Genomic DNA, 22,998 nt, shown 5'->3' with positions numbered 1-22,998 from the left:
TGGATTTCTGAGAAAAGCTTTGGGGCCCGGCACTTATTCTTTTACAAATTGAGCCCTGTGCAGTTTCCACTGATACACTGTACACAGGGCATATGAAGTCCACTACTGGTCACTTTCTTGTAACTACAACCTTTGACAACATGTTGCACGTCTTAGATCTTCTATTTCCTCTTCCTAGGTTTTCCCAGTGCACAGAACTCTGGTTCTACTGAATAGAACAATGTATGTTTACGTAATGCAATTAATTTGTTTTTGCAAACTGAAAACGTGCGTATGTAGGATCGACAATAGTATTTTGGGAGAAATTAGAGAGAGAACGCGAACGTAGCTGGAGTAGAAAGCTAAATAAAATAATTACAGAATAAGGTGCACCTAAACTATGTGGCTAGCCTCCACAAAGATTTATGTTATACTGATTTGCAAATTCTAGAATATGTGTAGCTTCCACTATCTATATCCTACCTTGGTTTGCTTCGGTTTGCACTATCTGGGAACATCTGTATGTTTCTGATGTGTTTGGTGTATTTCTCGAGTTAGGTTGCAAATGCACATACATTTGTAGTGCTACTGCCATCTGGCGGGGGAGCTGTAGGTTGCCTCCTCTGGTAGGTATCTAAGCACCTGCTTTCCCTGGGGTACCCAGACCTAAAATAGGGAATACAAGAAAGTAACAAATCATGTCCAGCCACGTCCCATTTGTAATATATAGGTGACTTCTGCTTTCTATGTGTACAATAGGATTCAGTTGTATGTGTTGTGCTGTGGTTGCCTACAGCAATCCTGTGGACAGCAAACATCTGTATCCAGGGTTGTGCATGGGGCCATTGACATTCATTTGAGGAAATCGTAGATCACTATCAAAGATGCAGCCTGCAAATTGGTCTATGAAAAATACAAAATGTGTACTTGCTGGTGTATGTATAATGAGTAAATCTGTTCTGCGTTACTACAGATTTTCAGAGCTTAATTTGGATAGATTTGAAAAATATATCACAGAATATGCAACCATAGAAATCTGTTCGTGTTCGGAAAAAATCAATGCTTAACTCATAATAAATGTTGAACTAATTTGATATTTCTACAGAGCGTTGAGCTTGACAATGACGAAGGAGGGGGGAGTGCTGCTCAGAAGCAGAAGATTTCCTTTCTTGAGAACAACCTGGAGCAACTTACAAAAGTTCACAAACAGGTGAGTTGGATTTTGCATTCGCACGTTTACTAATTTACCCTATATTGTAACAAGTCATTTGTTTCCCCCTGCCTGCAGATATCCTCACTATTATGCCTTAAAAACAAATGGACATTCATACCGTGTAAACGGTTTCTACCGCTCACTATAGGAAAATCACTTTATTTGCCGTGACTGATTCCCCTGAATTCCTATGATTTTAGGCCCTGGCTATGTGGCATTTTTTTAACTCTGGGCTGGTTAGGCCAACCAAATAGGTCCCAAACTGAATGTGCCATTCCCCAAAGATGTAAAACATTTTATATACACTTCTGTCTGAAAATAATTTTTCTGAAATGTTACATTTTTAAGAGGAGTTGGGGGCTCAAAGTTTATGAAATACTTGGAAATGAACTCACTTGTTGTAGAGCGGTGGGTGGTAAACAGTCTCAAAGATTATCTCTATAGGAAGTTGAAAATGTCTTTGAGTAGTATTTCAAGCAGGTGAATTAGTCTTTCGCACATTTTACAGCACAATTCAATGTCTTCAAAAGAAGTTGCTAAAATGTAATTCGTATTTCCGTCGAATTTGTGTCTCAATCCTTGGGAAGAACTCGGTGTTGAATTCTGAATTTTAGTTATTAAATTTGTTGTAGTCATCATAATTGCATAAAAAATTATGATAAATGTAAACTTGTTTGTGTGACTATATGTTTATGTACTGTATTTTATAGCATAAACCGCTCTGAGTGCCATGTGTTGGCATTTTAAATAAGGGACATAGGTTCAAACCTATGTCCGTATCCGGAACCTCGGACGCGAATCTGGCAACTATACCCAAGATCAGGAAGGCGAGAATGGGAGCAAAATCTTTTGCCTATATAGCAACTAAATTATGGAACTCCCTTTCCCGGGTCCTTAGGGATTCCCTCTCTGAATCTGACTTTAGGAAGAAACTGAAGACATGGCTTTTTAGCAATGAAGTTCAATTTTAACTAGGTCCACTGTCTTCTGCCCCCTTATCTTTCTTCTACTGTTTTCTCTTTCTAGTCTGATCTATGGTCCGGCGCGGGGACACACTGTTGCGGTGTAACCAAACGCTTTACAAATGATGTTATTATTTTATTATTGTTAGATATCCATATTGTTGTGTATCATGACATATTTTCGAATTAGGTCTACGTTTGTCTACACTTAACGATGCCTTAATAGAGAAATGCACAAATATGTCTCAATTAAATTAAACTCAGTTACAGTTTTTAAAAACGAAACAATATAGCATTATTCCATTGTACTCGGCTTTATACGATGCAGTTGTCATTTAGGGATTTTACTTATCGCTCATGAAACGCTTTGGCAAGTTAAAAAAAAAAGGAAATTCATATGTGTAAAGTTTTAAATATCAAAGTTTTTTTCCAATAATCATTTCTATAAACAATGGTTTTGTAGATTCTTTCAATGATTTGGGATACAGAGGTTATTTATAAGCCAAAATGGAATCTCAGCCATGATTTTCAAAGCTTAGAGGAGCCCACTATTCCCAATAAAATTATATGCACCACATTGTGAAATATGATGGACTATTTACCGCATCCCTGAGTTTAAAATATAATTTTTTGAAAAATTAGACTTAAATAATGTATTTTTGGTGGGCTAACCTGTGGTGTGATTTTAACACTATAGTTGGTCCGCGACAACGCAGATCTTCGCTGTGAACTTCCTAAATTGGAAAAGCGTCTCAGGGCTACGGCTGAGAGAGTTAAGGCCCTGGAGAGTGCACTGAAGGAAGCCAAGGAAAATGCCATGCGTGACAGGAAACGATACCAGCAGGAAGTGGACCGTATCAAAGAGGCTGTCAGAGCCAAGAACATGGCACGGAGAGCGCACACAGCTCAGATTGGTAAGGAGATTGTATGACTCTTAATGATCTCTATGAAGCTGTGTAGTAAACAATTTAAGTAGAGTATTAAGTGAACTATTCTATTACTTCATAGTTGTTGAAATGTATAGTCTTACTTCATAATTAATACCTAGACTGGAATAACCTAAAAGCATAAGTCAACAGTGATTGATTGATACCATAGAAAAAGGCGAAGGACTACAAAAACTTCTTGAAAACAATAGAGCAAACATATAAAAAAAAACTGTCTGTGGGACACTTTATGGAATGCGGCCCAGAATGGACAATGATTAGAGGGAACATGTATTACTATTTCAAATAAATTCTGATACGTTGTGTCCAATTTTATTCTGAGCTAAATCACGCAGCCTAAACTCCTAGTACAATCCACATTAAAGCTCTTTTGTGCAACGTGCGCCTTGCTGTTTGTGCGACAAACAAGTATTAATTGAAGATTTAATATGAAAAAAAATTGTGTGATCATCCATGCTTATTTATAGATTTATTCTCTAGATTTCAAATGCATTTTGCTTGTAAACATTGACAAAAATATGTACCCAGAATATTTCAAGAAAGGTTTTGTAATATTTCGTAACACAGGGTCATAGCTGTAAGAGAACTTTGTTTGTGATGCCAAGGTAATAGAATTGGAATGATTTCAGTCTGGACATTTTAAATGAGCTACCTTGACAATGTTATTAGCTTCGTTATTAGTGGTTCGCCTCATAATTGCACGAGAGAAATAAAAAGATATATACTTATCTTGCATTTCCTTCTAAACCCATTACAATCCTAAAAGATGTGTCTGATGGTTTGGATTAGGGACTGAGAGAAAAGTAAATTTCCCCAACTTGGAAATTTCCTTCAGCAAGCACAATCTCGTTTTGTAAATTGAGACACATGGTCAGTAATCTGCCTTGGCGACTGGCTTTACGTTTCAGAAGTCTCTAGGGTTAGAGTTGAAAGAAACACAACTTCTTCAAAGGAGGAATTGCTGATAATGAGAATAAGAGGGCAGGGCTAGTTGCTCCGCAAATGTTCATCAGTTTACCTGAGAAAGCATTGTCAGCATATATAATGTGTTAGGTGGATTGTTGGCATGCCTACCAATTTGCTTGGATTTTAAATAGTTTCAACAATTACTGTTTAGATTTTTCCTTTCTGGTATCCCAAAGGGAGTAGATTGAAATACATGTTTTAGTTCTTCTTAGAGATGAAGTAGGATATGTTGGTGCAAATCATATTAGAGCTTTGAATAATTTGCTTTTGTGTTGGATGGATGCAGGTATAAATAGCTTCAAATAGAATTCTTGGATGGTTTGAGGTTTTGTTGATTTGATTTTTTAAATAATCCAGTTTGGTGGGGAGAACTAGATCTTTCTGAATGTTTCTTTGAGATTTTAGAACTTGTAAAGTTTCAGGTGTTTTAAACTTCCTCCGAGGTTTCTGTGTTTTCGTTCTGATTCTTGTGTTTATCCTTAGATTTGTGTAATGAGTAGTGGAATGTTTTTCCTTGATGGATTTATGAGTGATAAACACTAGTTTCTATGTAGCTTTCTCATTGTAGTGATTTCTATAATCTTCACTGAAGGAAAGAACAGTTCAAGTTTTTGCTGTAGGTTTTTGTTCCAGTAATGGTTATTGAATAGAGTGATATTTTAGTATTATCTGGAATGCTTTAGTTGTAGGAGATGACCTTAATTGAAAAGTTCTAGAATTGGGATGTGAAATGGTGTAATAGTGATCGGACCAGTCTGTTTATTGGAGTGTCCGGGTGGAAGGCGTTAGCTTGGGGAAATTAATGAGGTTGAGGTTGCTACCTTTTAATGTATTTGAGAAAAGAGACAAGTTGTATGAGGCTGGATAATGTGCAGAATTATATTAGTGTAGAAAAGACTTAGAACTTGCTAGAGTTGCAAGAGATATTTAATTGGCATTGTAGTTCTGTTCCATGAAGGCAGTAGTATGGTTTCGTGGACTATGGATACTATGAAAGTAGATGATTTTGTATTAATAATTTGAAAGATATGAGAGAGGTTGTGCACATTCTATTATCTCTGGGTATACTAGCTAATTTCTTAAATTTTTGTGGAATCTGTCATTGTTTAAGATAGAGAAGCATTATGGAGCTAGACTGTTAAATGATGAAGAGAAAGTGTGGGAAACCATGCTACACTGATGAGGAACACACCCAAGACATGTTCTAACAAGGTTGGCCTTTTTAGTGGAGGCTGTTGGACAGATCTGGCATTCATAGCAATTCAATTTAGTGTGATGATTTTGTAATAGATACAGTTAATGTTAGTTGTGGGGTGAATGAGTAGTTCTCATTTTGGGCTGTAGAATGGGACTACTAGGACCTGTGTGTTTTGAAAGGCACAGACTTACTTCTGTTTTTCAAAGTAGATGGAATAATTCAGTGAGCTGATTTGATAATAGGAGGAATACCTTTATCGTGAATATTAATGTGAAGGGATAAATATTTGCCTGATATGGACAGTTAAGAGTGAATAGGTGCATTTAGAAGTGCAGCAAACTGTATGAGTGTGCACACTTACGTATTACTGTGGGTGTGTTAGGATCTCAGAGGCATGCAGAATTGTTTTACCCATTAAGGAAATGGTATTATGAGGATGAGAAGAATTCTGTAGTGTTTTCTGCTAGAGTCTGAGATTTGATTGTTCTTACCCATACAACCACATAATGAAACAAAACCTTTTATGTACTTACCTGAGCTCAGTGCTGTGCACTGAAATTCGGCATGAACTTGCTGTCCAGTTATCCTTGTATGTTTCTGTTTCTGTTTGCCTTGACCTAAACATTTAGGGGAACTTGGTGGTACAACCCACACCACCATTCCCTTTGGAATAATTTCCACTTTTTAGCCACCATTTTACCTCACTTGGTAGCCTTCAATTAGAACTAGAGATTCAAATTTGCTTGCTGATGCCTTGGCCTATTCATAGCCTTGCCTGACTAATCACATAGCCACAATTTCTACCCTCTTACATAGGAACTGTAGTTGACAAAGAGAGTTCTTACAGCTGGGTGCTATAAATGTGGATGATGTCAAAAGAACAAAGTACATCAAATGTGCCACGCCCTCTCAATTCATTTTAGTTAGGCAATATTAGATGTTTTTGGCTTTTGGCAAGTGAAGGAAGGTATTAATTGGTCCTTTCGCAGGGTACCACAGTTCTTGGTTCTAAACAGGACCGGTCTCCAAATACTCGATAACATGAAGGACCTTCGATAGCATGCTTATTTGAAACTCTCGTATACCAATTGTAAACAACGTAAAAGCCCAGGGGCTCATGTCAAGAAAAACATGTTTTTCAAAAAGCAGATGAACCAAGCCAGATTGCTTATTAACTGCCTTTTGGAACTACTGAGAAGATTACAATTTATAAGAGAAACTTGAGGCATCAAAGGCGATTATATAGGTTCTAAGTTAGACTTCTGTAATGCTACATTTTTGAGCCCATGTACCTGTAATCACAACATCAACAGAATACATGGTTCTAGTTATAAGCAGGATGCAAAAAGGAGCATATCTTCCCATTTAGTTTGAGATGCATAGATGCCTTCTGCATCTTAAGTGAAATGTAAAGCACTTGCCATTATTCTCATGGCAATCTATGGTCAGTGCCTGGCTAAATAAGAAATATCCTCGAGCTACATAATCCAATGCATGGCCCTCAATAGGGAGAAAGCAACTAAATCAACTGCAGCTAACCAGCAGAGCTAGTTATGAGGCATAACTTGGCTGTGATGGAGGGGGATACTCCATGGCCTACTTAACCCTCTTCTGTTCTCTAGACTGGGAATACTTTACTATTTAGGAAACAAAGACCATCCTCCTGTGGCTACTTTTTGTCACAAAAGCCAGGGTTTTTTCATAGGATTGGATATGCTCTGTGGGCTGGAATGACCTTCATGAAAGCCAATTGACGGCGATGACCATCCTAACAACCAACTGATGGCTTTGAGATGTTGGTTTCACTTTCTTGAAATTTGATTTGTGCTTCACAGCCGTAGTTTAAGGCCTGCGCAATTCGGTGGACATCTGTTAAGGAAAAATTGCAAATTTGACTCTTTTATGGATTTACTTTTGTTGATTTTTTCAGGTGATTCTTGTGCTTGGCTCCACAAGAAAGTGCGATGACCTTCTTTAGATGGATCAACAAAGGCAAATAGGACTAGCAATGTCAAAGTTTAGAATTATAGATGGGTAACCGTGAATTATACGGGATGTTTTTCACCAAGCGGTTCTGAGTGACATTAAATAAACAACGAGAGCAAAGCGCGAGTTACCTATGATGTCACTCAGAACCCCAATGTGAAAAAAATCCCAGTAATTCACTTTTAATCCATAATTAATTTTACGAATGGCCCTAAATCAACTTTCCCGTCTTTGCAAAATGACAGCCCTATTAGAGTTTTGTAAATTCAGAAAAAGGGATAATGAGGGGTATAGAATTTGAACACCCACTTAACTCACATGTTCCCTCTTTCTTGACTGTTTTCTTCAGGTATGACCGAGCCAAATCTGTACAGGAAACGTATTTTGGAGAACTTGTAATGCCGCATCAGTTGCAAAACTCATTTGCCCCTGATTTGGCAATCTTGTAATGAGGGTCACCATGCTCGTATGTTCACATAGCAAACCGGCATGAAAGCAATGGCTGATCCCTTTCCTCAAACAGCATGGGGCAAGGCGCATTAGATCTGCCTTGACAACTTTCAAAGCATCAGAGTTCTTTGACAGGATTGTAACATTTTTCAACAGTATTGATTGTGCACATTTTTGTTTCAACGAGTACGAGTTGATAATTGGGAGTGAGTAAGTGTTTTCAGGTAACTTTTTTGTAATCCCTCGTTTGTGTTCGATTTCCCTCCACAGCAAAGCCCATCCGCCCTGGACATTACCCAGCATCATCCCCAACAACAATCCATTCCCTTCGAGGAGGAGGAGGTTCATCACACTCCACCTACTACCAGAACCTTAAATAAAACCAGAAGTAAGTGCTTTCAAATTCTGTACGTGGCCAAGTCCATCATAATGCATTAGCGGTAGGAAGAGTCCGCGCAGTCTGATCTGATGAAGGGATTAAACCCCACAACCTGTCATCTTATGATATGGAAGACCCATTTTGTTCCTCAGACGTCAGCTACTCAGCACTGTTCTCACTCTGTCTAAACAGCAGACTACAGAATGGGTCATGACATGCCACACGGCACAAAACTCGAATTCATGTTCAGATTCCAGAAATATTGATATATTTAAGAAATTGCACGACTTATATATGACAAGATTCCTACTGTGTTCGTTTTGATGTTGTCAGTTGAAAAGCTCAATATTATTCCAACTCCCCAACCCCTGTAAATACCATGTTATTAATTTCAAAATAATGTAATCCGGTCAAAAAAAATCAGAGGACAACTTTAGTTTTAGCCAACATTGTTGTAATCAGACAAAGGAGGGGTCATTTACACAGACAATTAGTAAGCTAGCCCAGCAGTTAGTCAGAGGTTCTGACCTCTGCTCCCCTGAACAGCACCCCCACCTCCCCACACACACACCCCACTCGGCTTGTGGGGCCGTTTATACAGAAAGTGCGTCCGCCGGTACCTCAGATGCACTTTCATTGCTGTTGGAAGCTGAGCAGGCTGTCATGTGGAAGCAGCCTGTTTCGCATTCTCTTTTGATTTGCAGCTACAAACCCCAAAGAACATCAGTTTGTTTCTGAAAAGCAGAAGCAAATGTCCCTGATTCACATGTCGTTTTTTACCTCTCAAATGGAGACCTTTAAATATATTCATTCCTGGGAAGGAATAAACAGTGGCCATTACACTATCTTAAATTGAAGGAACAGTCACTTTTTCCTTGTTGCCCAGCAGGGTCCAGGCAGCCAGGTCAATGATTTCCACTGCTGGTGCAGGCTGAGGCTCTGCTGATGAAAACCCAATAGTTCACCCACCACTGAAATGGGTGGGAGAACCATAGATTTGGCGGGGCATTTTGTAGTAGATCCTCCCGATTTTCCATCCACTCAACCTTGCCAATCACACATTGACAGCTAAAACGTAGACTGTGTGCAGAGTTCTGCATATGTTCTTTTGGTTATGAACTCCGAGGTGGTAAACCAATCGCAAAGATGAGAATGTAAAAAAAAAAAATATATATATATATATATATATTTTTTTAAAGAGTAGGCAGTGATCCAAGAGACCACTGCTTACTCTTAAAAAATAAAAGTTAAATGGTTCATTTTTTTTAACACTGAAACCTTGATCGGAGGGGGAAGATGGCGGCTGAGTGAGACGCTCAGTCGGAGCGCTCCTCACAAAAGACCTGGGACACAGATTACAAGGCGTAATCGTCGTCATAGTTGGAGCGGCGTATATGACTCATGAAATTGAGTAAATATTTCTAAAAGCGGAGTAACCAATACGGAGGAATGCGGAGAGAAGTGCCATAAGAAGACGGAATACGGAATACGGAATACAAGCAGAAAAAAAACCAACAATATCACGGACAGAGACTCTTAATTTCGTGGTTTTTAGCTTGCAACCTCAGCGTTTTGTTTCACGAGATTGGTTCAATGGTCAGTTACCTGTTTCGGGAAGAGTTGGTGGCGGAGCCCGTTGGAAATGCTGTGACTTCGGCAGGGGTAAAGAGAAACGTCCCGGAATACAACGTGAGCCTTGTCGGCGTCTGGGCTGAAGCAGTGAAGGCGAAAGCGGCGCACAGGAGGGCGTGTGGAAGGCTGGGCTTCCTGTTCCGGGGTATCAGCGGTAGAGACAGCATCAGCAGCAGTACAGGTAACGGCTGTAACGAGGGGGAGCAGAGAGTGCAGAGAGTGGTTTCATGTGGTATTGAGACCCAAGAAAATGTGTGGAAAAACGTGTGGGCAAATGAAATAAACAGTCAGACTAAAAATCTAAGTCAGACTGAGGAGACTGAGGAGACAGGAGAGACAGGAGAGACAAGAGAGACAAGAGAGACGCAGGAAAAAGTGAAATTAAAAATCAGCATAGCCATAAAACACCAAAAAAAAGCTGTGTTCAGCTTTAAGACTCACATGAATAAAAAGGTACAGGAGGAGGAGGGTAAACTTAGAGGGAAAGATCTGAGTAATGAAAAGGAAATAGAAACCAAAACACGAATTCCCCAAAAGAGGGATGATACAAAGAAATCAGACATTTTGAAGGATAAAGAGGAGAAAAGCGAAGTGGCTGTGGCTTCAAACTATTGCCTTAGGAACAGAAACTTCCTTAAACAAGAACAATATCCTAAAAATATCACCCCCAGGGAAGTTAAAAGAAGGAAGACAAAAAAACCATCTCTAGAGCGTACAAAAAAGCTCTTAAAACTACCCGGAGATAAAGCTGATACAAGTCAAAAAATAAAAATTACTCCCTCCTTAAGAACTTTTTTTAAAGTTCAGGTACAAAAAATAAAAGAGGCTGAGGATATAAATTTATCCGTACCAGCACTGGATAAATTCGAAAAAAGTTCATTACAGGAAGAAGAAGAAAATCACGTCTCACAAAAGGAGCCTCTCATCAACCCACAAAGCAAAATTCTGAACTCAAATCTCCCCTTAAACCGGGTAACTAAAGCTGGAGTAGAAATCAAAAAAATTGATACAACCAGACCTCAGACCGAACAGCAAGAAATGGCTGAAGGAGGTGCACCAACAACCAAGGCTACTTCAGTTACAACACAAGAAAATGGAGATTTAGAAGAAACTCTATTTAGTAGCAATGAGGTAGTAGAGCAACAAGTAATCGAGAAGGAAGGACCAACGAGTCCTAAAAGTCCTAGGAGTCAGACCAATGATATTCTTGAGAAAATATGGAATGAAATGAGGGACAAATTCGCCATATCCGAGGCGAAACAAGACAAAATTCAAGAAGTATGTGAAAAATTGGATTGTAAACTAAACGCACTAGGGGAGAGAGTAACAGCTATAGAAGGAGAAGTGTCTAAATTGAACAGTAGGGTGGAATGTAACAGAAAGGAAATCTACACGCTGAGACAGGAGGGGAAATCCATAAACGAAAAAATGGAATCTCTTGAAAATCAGGCTAGAAAAAATAACATAAGAATTTTGAATGTTCCAGAAAATAAAGAGGGTAGTGATATTAAGAAATTTATTGTGGAACTACTTGTGGAACATTTCCCGTGGTGTGAAGCAGAATCTTTAGATGAAGACATACAAAGAGTTCATAGAGACCCTTATGGAAAGCCCAAAGAAAGAAAGAACCCCAGAAAAATTCTTATAAATTTCAAGACGTACACGTTAAAGGAGAGAATCTTGGGCGAAGCCCTGAAAAAGGGAACTTTCAATAAAGACTCGTGGGCTTTTCGAATAAGATCAGATATGTCCAAAGCGTCTCAAGACAGACAATGGGAACTAGGGAAGCTCATGCCAGAGCTACAATCTTTAGGGGCCACGGTACAAATGAAGTTTCCTCCCTCTTTAAGAATTATGTGGCGAAATAAAATGAGGAACATCAGAGATCCTGAAGAGGCGAAAAATCTGATCTGTCTAATGAAAGACACTGCTCAAATGGAAAATTCCACGATTTGAAAATTGTCCGCAAATAGACTGTAAATGAAAACAAATGTAAATAGATAAAAAATAAGCGCCTAAAACGCTAGATTCCTGAATATATTTCCCAGGTCCAAGAAGAGGAGCGGAAAGGGGGTAATGAAAGCCCCTAAGAAAGAAGAAAAAGGAGGCTTCCCCGGGGAGGGTAAGAACAAATCACTAAAACAGAAAGGTACAAAAAACAAAAATCAAAAAAAGGGTGGGGAGCAAAATAGGGAAAAAAAATTAAAAAATAAATCCTCGATATTGGAAAAGAAAATGGAAAAACAAAAATGTAATAACAAAAGCAGAATGCTACCGAAACTTACCGGGAGAAAAAAGACCAAAGAAAATGGGAGACACTAGTAGAACCATTAAAATATTATGTTGGAATGTTAATGGTATGAGAACCAAAAGTAGAAGAAATAAAATCTTGGAATATCTCAAAACATCTGAAAGTGAAATTATCATACTTCAGGAAACACACTTATTGAAAGAAGAGTGGGATCAGGCAATGAAAAATAGAGGATGGGTAGATGCTTATATATGTACAAATCAAAGTTGCAACATTAAAGGGGTAATAATCATTCTGAAAAAATCCTTAAAGGCAAGTATAGAATCTTCAGAAGTTGATAGGAAGGGAAGATGGGCAGTAGCAAAAATAAAACTAGGAAATACGGCATATACAATAGTAGGATATTATGGCCCCAATCTCGATGACCCAGAACCCTTACAGAACTTGTATACACAACTTTTAACAGCCAATACCCCGGTAATCCTAGGAGGGGACTTTAATCTTATTCCAGATCCCAAAAACGATAGGTCTCCCCCAGGAAAAATTTTTAACTCACCTAATTTACCGAAAATGAGGGAGTGGATAAGCATATATAAGAGGGATCTAGATTTAATAGACATATGGAAAGAAAAAGGGGATAAAGGCCAACCGTTTACATTTCATAACAAAAGGCTAGGACACAGGTCTAGAATAGATTTTTTTCTAGTAGACAGGAATCTACTAACAAATGTAACAAACCTAACCCACATTCCAGCCCACCTATCAGACCATTCAGCTATACAATTAACACTAAAAACTAAAATAATACGCACACAGAAAAGATTCACAGTGGAAAGAGCCATGTTTTTAGATCAAGAAATAGTACAAGCCCTTAAGGAAGAAACAGAATTTTTTTTTGAGAATAATAAAACAGGAACATCTAAACAAATAGCTTGGGACACGTATAAGGCAGTAATTAGGGGTAAGCTACTTAGTTTGGGAGCTTACAGAACTAAGAAATTAAAACAAGAACTACTGGATATCGAAAAAGGTATAAACATCTTGGATACACAAATACACACAGAAAGGGATCCAACAAGGAAGGAAAATCTGCAGAAAGAGAGACAGAAACAAAAAGAATGTTTAAGTGATATCCTTGAGGAAAGAATGAAAGTTAAATGGGAAGCAAGCAAGTTGGCTAAGCACGAATTTGGAGAAGGATGCGGGAAATGGCTTGCATGGAAATTAAAGACTGATTTTGTAAGAAACAAAATAAACATCATAAGTAAACAAGATCAATCAAGACAAACTACAGAAGAAGATGAAATCAGAAAAGAGTTCGAGACTTTCTTCTCAGAGTTATACACTGAAGATATAAATCCATCTAAAGACCAAATAGAAAAAAACCTAAAAGATTTGCCCATATTGAAATTATCGGAGGAGGAGAAAAGGGAGCTGAATGAAGAAATCACACCTAATGAGGTTAAAGATATAATAAAATCACTGAAAAAAGGGAAAGCAGCAGGACCTGATGCACTGCCAAATGAATTATATCAGACGTTAATAGACACACTAGTCCCACAAATAACAGAACTAACAAATGTAATACTAACACAAAATGAAACATTGCCAGATACGTGGAATGATGCAATAATAACAATAATATTAAAGCCAGGAAAAGACCCCAAAAAATGCGAATCATACCGGCCGATATCTCTGCTCAATGCAGATTATAAAATTTTTACTAAAATCATGTCAACAAGATTATGAAAGATCATACCCCACCTCATACACACAGATCAGAAAGGCTTTACAAAGGGAAGACAATTACATGAACTGACACATGAACTCATAAGTACCATAGATCTGGCTATATCAAAAAACATTCCTCTTACAATACTAACGGTCGATGCTGCCAAAGCATTCGATAGAGTGAATTGGGCTTTCCTAAATAGTATAATGGCCAAAAATAATCTAGGGGAACCCTTTCTTCATGCAATAGGTGAAATATATAAAAACCCTAGATCCAGAATCTTAGTAAATGGTAATCTCACAAACAACATAAAAATTGCTAGAGGTACGAGACAAGGGTGTCCCCTTTCTCCTTTACTTTTTAACTTGTATATAGAACCTCTAGCTAATAAACTTAGAAACTGTAAAGATATAATCCCCTTTAAATATCATGGTTGGGAGAAAAAATTAGCATTATACGCAGATGATCTCATGCTATTTACAGAGGAATATGAGAAATCCAAACCAGCTATAGAAAAAACCATTTCTAATTTTGGTCAAGTTTCAGGTTATTTAGTAAACCATACTAAAACAGAAATAATGACATGGAATACCCATTTTCATAGTCCTAACATAAAAAAAGAGATAAGATACTTGGGCATTTTGATAAATCAAAATATAGATAAAATAGCACAAAACAATCTAAACAGAGTAGCCCGAGACGTAAGGAAATTACTTAAAGTATGGTCTAACCTGCCCTTAAGTTTCATAGGGAAGTCAAACATCATAAAAATGAACATCCTCCCAAAATTTACCTTTTTGTATAACAATATTCCATTGCAATTCAAAAAAGTTGAACTAAGAAAATTACAGGGAGAATTATCAAGTTTCATATGGGCATCTAAGGGAACCAGAATATCTTGGAGGAAGCTAAGGAGAAAAAAAGAGAAAGGAGGAATTGCAAGTCCGGACCTAATGGAATACTGTAGAGCATTCCAATTTAAAAACATAAGGAACCTTCTGGGAATACACCAACACTATCCAGAATATTTGCAAATAACTACAGAAGCAGAGGATCATTATCTTTTCAAATTTGGACATCAAAAATACTTTAAAAAAATTAAATTAAAGGTCCTTAAAGAAGCACTAAAACTCTGGACACAAATTAGATTGACCCTAAAAATTCCCTACTACAGTGCATTGGCACCAATATGGAATTCCCCAGGAACCCCGAACTGTCTGAAAGATGTTATGGCAATTCCCTTAAGACAAAACAACATCAACTACTGGGGTCAATTACTAAATGGCTCATCATTGATCTCTTGGGAAGAAATAAATAAAATCACTAATGGAACAATATCAAAATTTAAATACTATCAATTAAATAGTTGGGCAAGAACAATACCATCACAGGATAAAGATAGCAAGACCCTGGAAAAAGAAATGACAAAAACCTTACCCATAAAAAAGGAGGTAGCAAAATGGTACTGGACATTTTTAACAGAAGAAGAGGAAAGCTACCAAATAGCAGAACAAACGTGGGGGAAAGATTTGGAAACGGACGAATTAGAAAACTTATGGGAAGAGTCAGTAGAAAAATGCTGGTCAACATTAAAATCTGTGAGACTGAAAAGAAACCACTTGTATACCCTGCACAGAGCTTATTGGACCCCGAAAAAAATCTCAAAATTTAAGAACGCAGGAATTAAGAAATGCCCTAAGTGCGGGGAAGAAAGGGCAGATGACATTCACATGTTCTGGAGTTGCCCAACAATAAGAACATTTTGGGAAGAAGTTGGTAAGACGCTAAATTTGATATTCAGAAAACATCTAAAAGTAAGTGAAATTCTTATTCTTTTTGGGATTGGTAATATAACAGATCAAATAGGGCTAACGGTAATGGAAACTAAGTTACTTTTTGTCTTAATGGTAATAGCGAGAAGAGAAATATGCATTAAGTGGATTGGACCAACACCCCCCTCACATGGGGAATGGATGAACTCCGTTATAAAAATAAACAAACTAGACAGAAGGGGTTATAGCAGTAAAAGGTTTAATTATTGGGAAATTATGGAAAAACACTTAAATCCATAAGAAGGATATAACATTCTGTCCTATGATTAAGCGAATACACAGTCTGGAATATGAGTATGATACTCATAAGAGTAGTCAAGGTGGCTAGCTCCCTCTTCCCTCGCTTACAGACTTGTGGATATGTAATGGCAAGGGGTCTCCTCTGAGAAAAACAAGGGAAAGGAAACTCACTTGGCAAGTGAGAAATGGGCAGTGACGGTACAAAAAAAAAAAAGCTCCAGAGGTAGAAACCAAATTTTCCATATACATAGATTTTTCGCAATATGAGGATTGTTAAAAAAAAAAAAAGATAAAAAAAAACACTGAAACCTTTAACACTTACATTTAAAAAAAGAAAATTGCTTTATTTGAAAGCAATCATAGACAATGTGGTCTACGGACCCCAGCAGGCCACCATCCCTATGATTGCTACCATTCCTAATGGGCTGCCTCATTAATATTCATGAGATCGATTTGTGAACCATTAAGAATCTCTAATTTAAATATAAAAGTTTCATACATTAGGAATAGCGATTTCCTCATTGTGATTTGGAGAAATTCTAAAATTGGAAATCGCTGTTCCCATTGATAAGTACATCTGGTACAGTTGTGCAAAGAACGGTCACCTAAAGTAAAAAAATATGTGAAAGATGTTCTCCCTTTGCCCATTAGATGGCAGTATTGTTTTCATTATAATTTACTTCCTTCCGTCCTGCTCCTTGGTGTGTGGTAATTGACGTGGGAGTGGGCAGTGAGCACTGAGACTTTGCCAGCACTGGAGTTTAAATAATTAAATTAACGTGGTACGTGGTCATGTTTGAAAACTTTTACTTAATACATTGCTCTTACTATTTCAACGCATCTTCAAAACCCACTGCATACCCTTCCCAGACTTAGTTTAGGTTAGTTGCAGAGGCAGATCATGAACGTCAATTCACCAAAATGCGAGGGGTAGCGGAAGTGGCATGTCAACTTTATGGACTCTCCAGGGAAACCATTTCTTTAAAAAAACAAAAAAAACTCTGGATGAAGAGCTGCACTAAATGAAATCGAGCGGAAAAGCACAGGTTCCTCACAGCCACTGTAGTGCTGGAGATGAAGCACTATGCCTCAGTCATTAGGCGCACCATCCTGTGGGCACAGATAACTACACAATCAGCGAGGAAGTTTAGAAAAGAATTTAAATGCCGTAGGGAACGGTGTGGCAAAGCAGCCATGACTAGAGCTATTGAGGATCTAGATATTGCGCCCTCCCCTTTTTCTTTGTCCCATGCTGGAACCTTGTTTGGAACAGACCATTAAATGGTCTAACGATTGCATGGGCTTCTGCAGATCGGACTGCTTTCCCGATCCAATACTTAGTGTGCTGTTGTCATCTTAATGGTTAAGGAATCAGGAATCACCCTGCGGTTTAAGAGGATCTTGTCAGAACAGAGAAGCCCTGACCTAACCTATTCGGTGTGGGACACAACTGAAGGACCCCGGAAGAAGTGAGAGAAGATGGCATCTGTGTGCTGCGCCGTGCAGCAGAGCCATGCATCCCTGCATGAGAGCAGGATGTGTACTGGCCATCTGACAGAGCCATGCTTCCCTGCATGAGAGGAGGCTGTGCGCTGCACCGTGCAGCAGAGCCATGCTTCCCTGCATGGGAGGAGGCTGTGTGCTGGGCCATCTGACATAGCCTCCTCTCATGTAGGGAAGCATGGCTCTGTGCTGGGCCATCTGACAGAGCCATGCTTTCCTGCATGAGAAGAGGCTGTGTGCTGGGCCATCTGACAGAGCCATGCTTCCCTGCATGAGAGGAGGCTGTGTGCTGGCCATCTGACAGAGCCATGCTTCCCTGCATGAGAGGAGGCTGTGTGCTGGCCATCTGACAGAGCCATGCTTCCCGGCATGAGAGGAGGCTGTGCGCTGCGCCGTGCATCAGAGCCATGCTTCCCTGCATGAGAGGAGGCTGTGTGCTGGGCCGTCTGACAGAGCCATGCTTCCCTACATGAGAGGAGGCTATGTGCTGGGCCGTCTGACAGAGCCATGCTTCCCTACATGAGAGGAGGCTGTGTGCTGGGCCGTCTGACAGAGCCATGCTTCCCTACATGAGAGGAGGCTGTGTGCTGGGCCGTCTGACAGAGACATGCTTCCCGGCATGAGAGGAGGCTGTGCGCTGCGCCGTGCAGCAGAGCCATGCTTCCCTGCATAGGAGGAGGCTGTGTGCTGGGCTGTATGACAGAGCCATGCTTCCCTACATGAGAGGAGGCTATGTGCTGGGCCGTCTGACAGAGCCATGCTTCCTTACATGAGAGGGGGCTGTGTGCTGGGCCGTCTGACAGAGCCATGCTTCCCTGCATGAGAGCAGGCTGTGTGCTGGGCCGTCTGACAGAGCCATGCTTCACTACATGAGAGGAGGCTGTGCGCTGGGCTGTCTGACAGAGCCATGCTTCACTACATGAGAGGAGGCTGTGCGCTGGGCTGTCTGACAGAGCCATGCTTCCCTTCATGAGAGGAGGCTGTGCTTGGGCCACTGACAGCACCATGATTCCCTGCATGAGAGGAGGCTGTGTGCTGGGCAGTCTGACAGAGCCATGCTTCCCTGGATGAGAGGAGGCTGTGCGCTGGGCCGTCTAGCAGAGCCATGCTTCGCTGCACGAGAGGAGGCTGTGTGCTTGCCATCTGACAGAGCCATGCTTCCCTGCATGAGAGGAGGCTGTGTGCTGGGCCATGTGACAGAGCCATGCTTCCCTGCATGAGAGCTGGCTGTGTTCTGGGCCGTCAAGCAGAGCCATGCTTCCATGCATGAGAGGAGGCTGTGTGCTGGGCCGTCAAGCAGAGCCATGCTTCCATGCATGAGAGGAGGCTGTGTGCTGGGCCATCTAGCAGAGCCATGCTTCCCTGCATGAGAGGAGGCTGTGTGCTGGGCCGTCTGACAAAGCCATGCTTCCCTGCATGAGAGGAGGCTGTGTACTGGCCGTCTTTCTGATAGATACATCTGCCGTGTGGATTCCTCACCTTGTGAATATCCCCTTGCGTCAGCAACATTCGGAAATTCTTTTCGTAGCCTCGCGCCTATGTGGATTCGGACGTCATAGAGACACAACATCGCTCGCGACTCCGCTGACGTCACCGACGCCTATAATAGGCCCACGTCGGCGTGATGACATCAGTTCCCTTTTTTCCGCGTCGTCGACGCTAACGGTTATCTGGAATCTCAGTAGCCAACTGGTGTACTTAGTTGCCTTTTTGTTTCTATTTTTTGCTTCTTTGTATCCTGTCTCTTCGACGATGTCGACAAAGAAGACCGGCTTCAAGCCCTGCAGGGTATGCGGGAAAATTATGTCTATTACCGACCCGCATGATGACTGCATCTGGTGCTTAAGCTCCGACCACGACGTCGATGGTTGTTCCTCTTGTCGAAAGATGAACCCGAAAGCCCTGAGGGAAAGAGAGACCAAACTCCTGGTGGCAAAATTGAAAGCTGGTAAAGGAAAATCATCGAGGTCTCGTTCTCGAAAGGCAAGGTCGAGTTCGAAGTCGAGGTCTAGATCTCGAGAGGAGTCATCTTCGAGGTCCGCTTCGGATCATAATACTTCGAAGTCGAAGAAGAAACATAAGAAGAGGAGACATGAATCCCGACGTCGTTCCGGTAAGGAGTCGGACTCGAGGTCGAGGTCACCGAAGAAGGTACGTTCTAAGGTGGTTACTCTGGATGTCTCTGAACCGGAAGGTGAGGCCTCACCTTCGGAGTCGCGTGTTCAGTCACCGACGCCCACTTCGAATCCGTCTCCGGCGCCGTCCTCGGCCCGAGATGAGGAAGTGGTTCAAGTGGATGTGGATTCCGCGCCTACCGAAGAGCCGAATCCGAATCCTCCACAAGACCAGCCTGAGGGTTTCCAACCACCATTTCCAACCCCAGGCCAAGATCCATCAGCGTTTCTTAATGCTATGTATGGTGTCTTTTCAAGGGCATGGTACCCCTCTGGCGCACCTTCGGGTCCCATGGGTCCACTGGCTTTCAATCTAGGAGTCCCGCACTCCTATCCTCCTGCTCCATTTATGCCTTATAAGCCAGCTCCGACGCCGCCTTGGCAATTTCCGGCTCCACCGAGGCCGTCGACGCTGGTTCTGGCGTCACCCGCTCCAGAGCGACCTCGAGAGCATCCGGCTAAACCTTCGGATTCGATACCGACGTCGATCCCGACTCCGTCGGAGCCGTTGGTGGATCCGGCTGCGAGGCTTGTGAAGGAGAGGTCCAGAAGGGAGGCTCAACGCCTTTTAGAAGAAAGAAGGTATATAGAATCTCATCCTGATATGGAAGAAGGTGAATTGGATGAAGATAGTTTTGATGAACTGGCTGATGCTAGTAGCCTGGATTTCTCCCCGGAGTGGGAGTTGCCTTCAGGCTCTGATACACCTTCTAAAGATGTCCAACCTTACCATATGGTTATGAGGAAGGCGGCAGATCTTCTTCAGTTAACTTTACCTACAGTGGAATTTAAATCCAATCTTCTGACTGAGGTTTTACATTCTCCTAGTTATGTAGTAGAACCATTGCTTCCATTTAATGACGCCTTGACAGAGCCCATTTTGGAAGTGTGGAAGAAACCACTGTCAGCTCCTGCAGTTTCCAAGAGTGTGGCAAGAAGGTACAGGGTTGCACCTGAAGACCCTGCTTTTTTGACTTCTCATCATTCACCAGAGAGCCTAGTCATTCAAGCAGCTTGCTCTAAAAAGAATGTAAGTGCCTTTCCCCAGGTTCCTTGTGAAAAGGAAGCAAAGAAACAAGATCAGGTTGCTAAAAAGACCTTCTCCTCTGCAAGCATGGCATTGAAGTCGACTAATGCCACTTGTCTGATGGGGAGATATGTGCATGCCCTTATGGATTATTTGCGTGTTTTAACTCCTAAGGTTCCTGATGCCAACAGGAAGGATTTTGAGGAGGTGATCTCAGATGCACAGGCAGCGGCTCGCCAAGTTATACAAAGTGGTCTGGACACTGCAGACTCTGTGGCGCGTATCATGGGCGCTGCTGTCGCCACTAGAAGATCAGCTTGGCTGAAATCCTCAGACTTTTCAGCGGATGTTCAGGCGACTTTATTGGATCTTCCTTTTGATGGGTCTGGCCTCTTTGGGAAGAAGGCTGATGCAGCCCTTGAGAGATTTAAAGACAGTAGAGCAACTGCTAAATCTTTAGGTCTGTTCGACCAACAAGAGATTCAGGGGTTTTGGTCGCTCTTCATTTCGGAATTACCGACAAGGTCAGCAGCAGCAGCAACAACAGCAGCAGCAACAAAATTCCATGTACAGGTCATACAGGGGAAAGCAAAGAGCGCGTCCTCGTGGACGTCAGGCCTCTTCCTCCTCCACTTCCTCCAACCACCCTGCCTCAGAAAAGCAGTCCTAGATCCGCCATTCAGGATCATGTGGGTCCAGTGGGGGGTCGGCTTACCCATTTTCTACAAGATTGGGAATCGGTTACATCAGATCTTTGGGTTCTCAATCTTGTAGAAAATGGGTATGCCCTTCCCTTTCGGGAATTCCCTCCCAATTACCCGCCCTGCCAAGGTTTTTGCACCGAGGAACATCTGTTACTTCTGCAGGAGGAAGTGCAGACTCTTTTAAGAAAGGGTGCGATAGAGGTGGTTCCAGAGCAGGAAAAGGGTCAGGGATGCTACTCCCGGTATTTCCTGATACCCAAGAAGGATGGCAGACTTCGTCCAATCCTGGATCTCAGGATCTTGAATCTCTATCTGAAACAGGAGAAATTCAAGATGCTCACACTTGCTCAGGTTCTTCAAGCGCTGCTAGAAAAAGACTGGATGATGTCACTCGACTTGCAGGATGCGTATTTTCACATCCCAATCCTGAAGTCGCACAGGAAGTATCTCCGTTTTACGGTGGGATCGCAGCACTATCAGTTTGTGGTCCTTCCGTTTGGACTTACTACTGCGCCTCGAGTCTTCACCAAGGTGATGGCAGTGGTGGCGGCGCATCTCAGAAGGTCAGGGATTCCAGTATTCCCTTATTTGGACAACTGGCTGATCAAAGCAGTCGTCAGCGAGAGTGCTCCATCATCTGCGAAAGACAACCCAGTTGTTGTACAGGTTGGGTTTTTCGATAAATGTACCCAAGTCTCACCTGGTGCCCTCCCAACGCAACCTGTTCATAGGTGCTGTACTGGACACAACTGTATGTCGCGCATTCCCTCCTCCTAAAAGAGTTCGCGACATACAGGAAATGATTCCTTTATTTTACAACGGAGCTGTCGTTCCAGTCCTGAAGGTCCTTCGCCTGCTCGGTCTGATGGCTTCATGCATTCTGTTGGTCAACCATGCACGCTGGCACATGAAGGCGCTCCAGTGGCGCCTCCGCACGCAGTGGTATCAACACAACGGAGATCTCAGGGAGTCAGTGAGGATCTCCAGAGAAGCTGCGGCGGATCTGTCTTGGTGGGGCGTGGAAGGCAACCTGTCTCAGGGGAAGCCTTTTCAGTTGCCTCCTCCGGTGGCCACAGTAATAACAGATGCATCCACTCTAGGGTGGGGTGCTCATCTGGGGGATCTGGAGGTCAAGGGTCTTTGGTCTCCAGAGGAAAGGTTGCTTCACATCAACCTTCTAGAATTGCGGGCGATACGTTTGGCGCTCAAGGCCTTCCTCCCTTCCCTTCGCGGTCGTTCGGTCTAGGTCCTGACGGACAACACGACCGCGATGTGGTACATCAACATCCTTTTCTCTCCCGCCTGACGTGGTCGATGTCAGCTTGTCAGCCAGGCGTGACTCCACTAAGTCCATCTATTCTTATAGATGGTCAAAGTTTGTCACTTGGTGTGGAGGAAAATCTATTGACCCTTTGAGAGCCCATTTGTCTGATGTTCTCCAGTTTGCCCTTTCTCTGGCACAGCAAGGGCTTGCTGTTGCCACAGTTAAGGGCTATCTTTCTGCGCTGTCGGCATTTCTCTGTTTGCCTGATCAGCCATCTCTTTTCAAATCTCCTGTGGTTTTAAGGTTTTTAAAGGGTCTCACAACTATGTTCTCTCCTGTTCCTTTTATTGTGCCTCAGTGGGACTTAAATCTTGTCTTGACCTTTTTGATGGGTGCTCCTTTTGAGCCTCTTCACAAATGTCCTTTGAGGCTTTTGACTCTTAAGACAGTCTTCCTCGTTGCAATAACCTCTGCAAGGAGGGTGAGTGAGCTTCAAGCTCTTAGTTCCAAGCCCCCATTCTTGACCATTCATGCTGATCGAATGGTTCTTAGGACCAGG

At 41.7% G+C, this 22,998-nt stretch overlaps 1 protein-coding gene across 1 annotated transcript in view; it reads left to right on the top strand.

Moving 5' to 3' along the window:
• Positions 1 to 22,998, top strand: part of KIF5C (kinesin family member 5C) — a 612,753-nt gene that overhangs the window by 543,207 nt on the left and 46,548 nt on the right. The window contains exons 23-25 of the mRNA XM_078681761.1: positions 1,085 to 1,189; positions 2,852 to 3,068; positions 7,972 to 8,089. Coding sequence (XP_078537887.1) covers positions 1,085 to 1,189; positions 2,852 to 3,068; positions 7,972 to 8,081 — 432 coding nt within the window. The 3' untranslated portion in view covers positions 8,082 to 8,089. The remainder of the gene's footprint in view (positions 1 to 1,084; positions 1,190 to 2,851; positions 3,069 to 7,971; positions 8,090 to 22,998) is intronic.

This window comes from Lissotriton helveticus, chromosome 3_1 (assembly GCF_964261635.1).
Source record: "Lissotriton helveticus chromosome 3_1, aLisHel1.1, whole genome shotgun sequence".
In the NCBI taxonomy this organism is placed as follows: Eukaryota; Metazoa; Chordata; class Amphibia; order Caudata; family Salamandridae; genus Lissotriton; species Lissotriton helveticus.
Note: the sequence above shows the minus strand (reverse complement) of the source record. Positions and strands in the feature narration are given on the sequence as shown.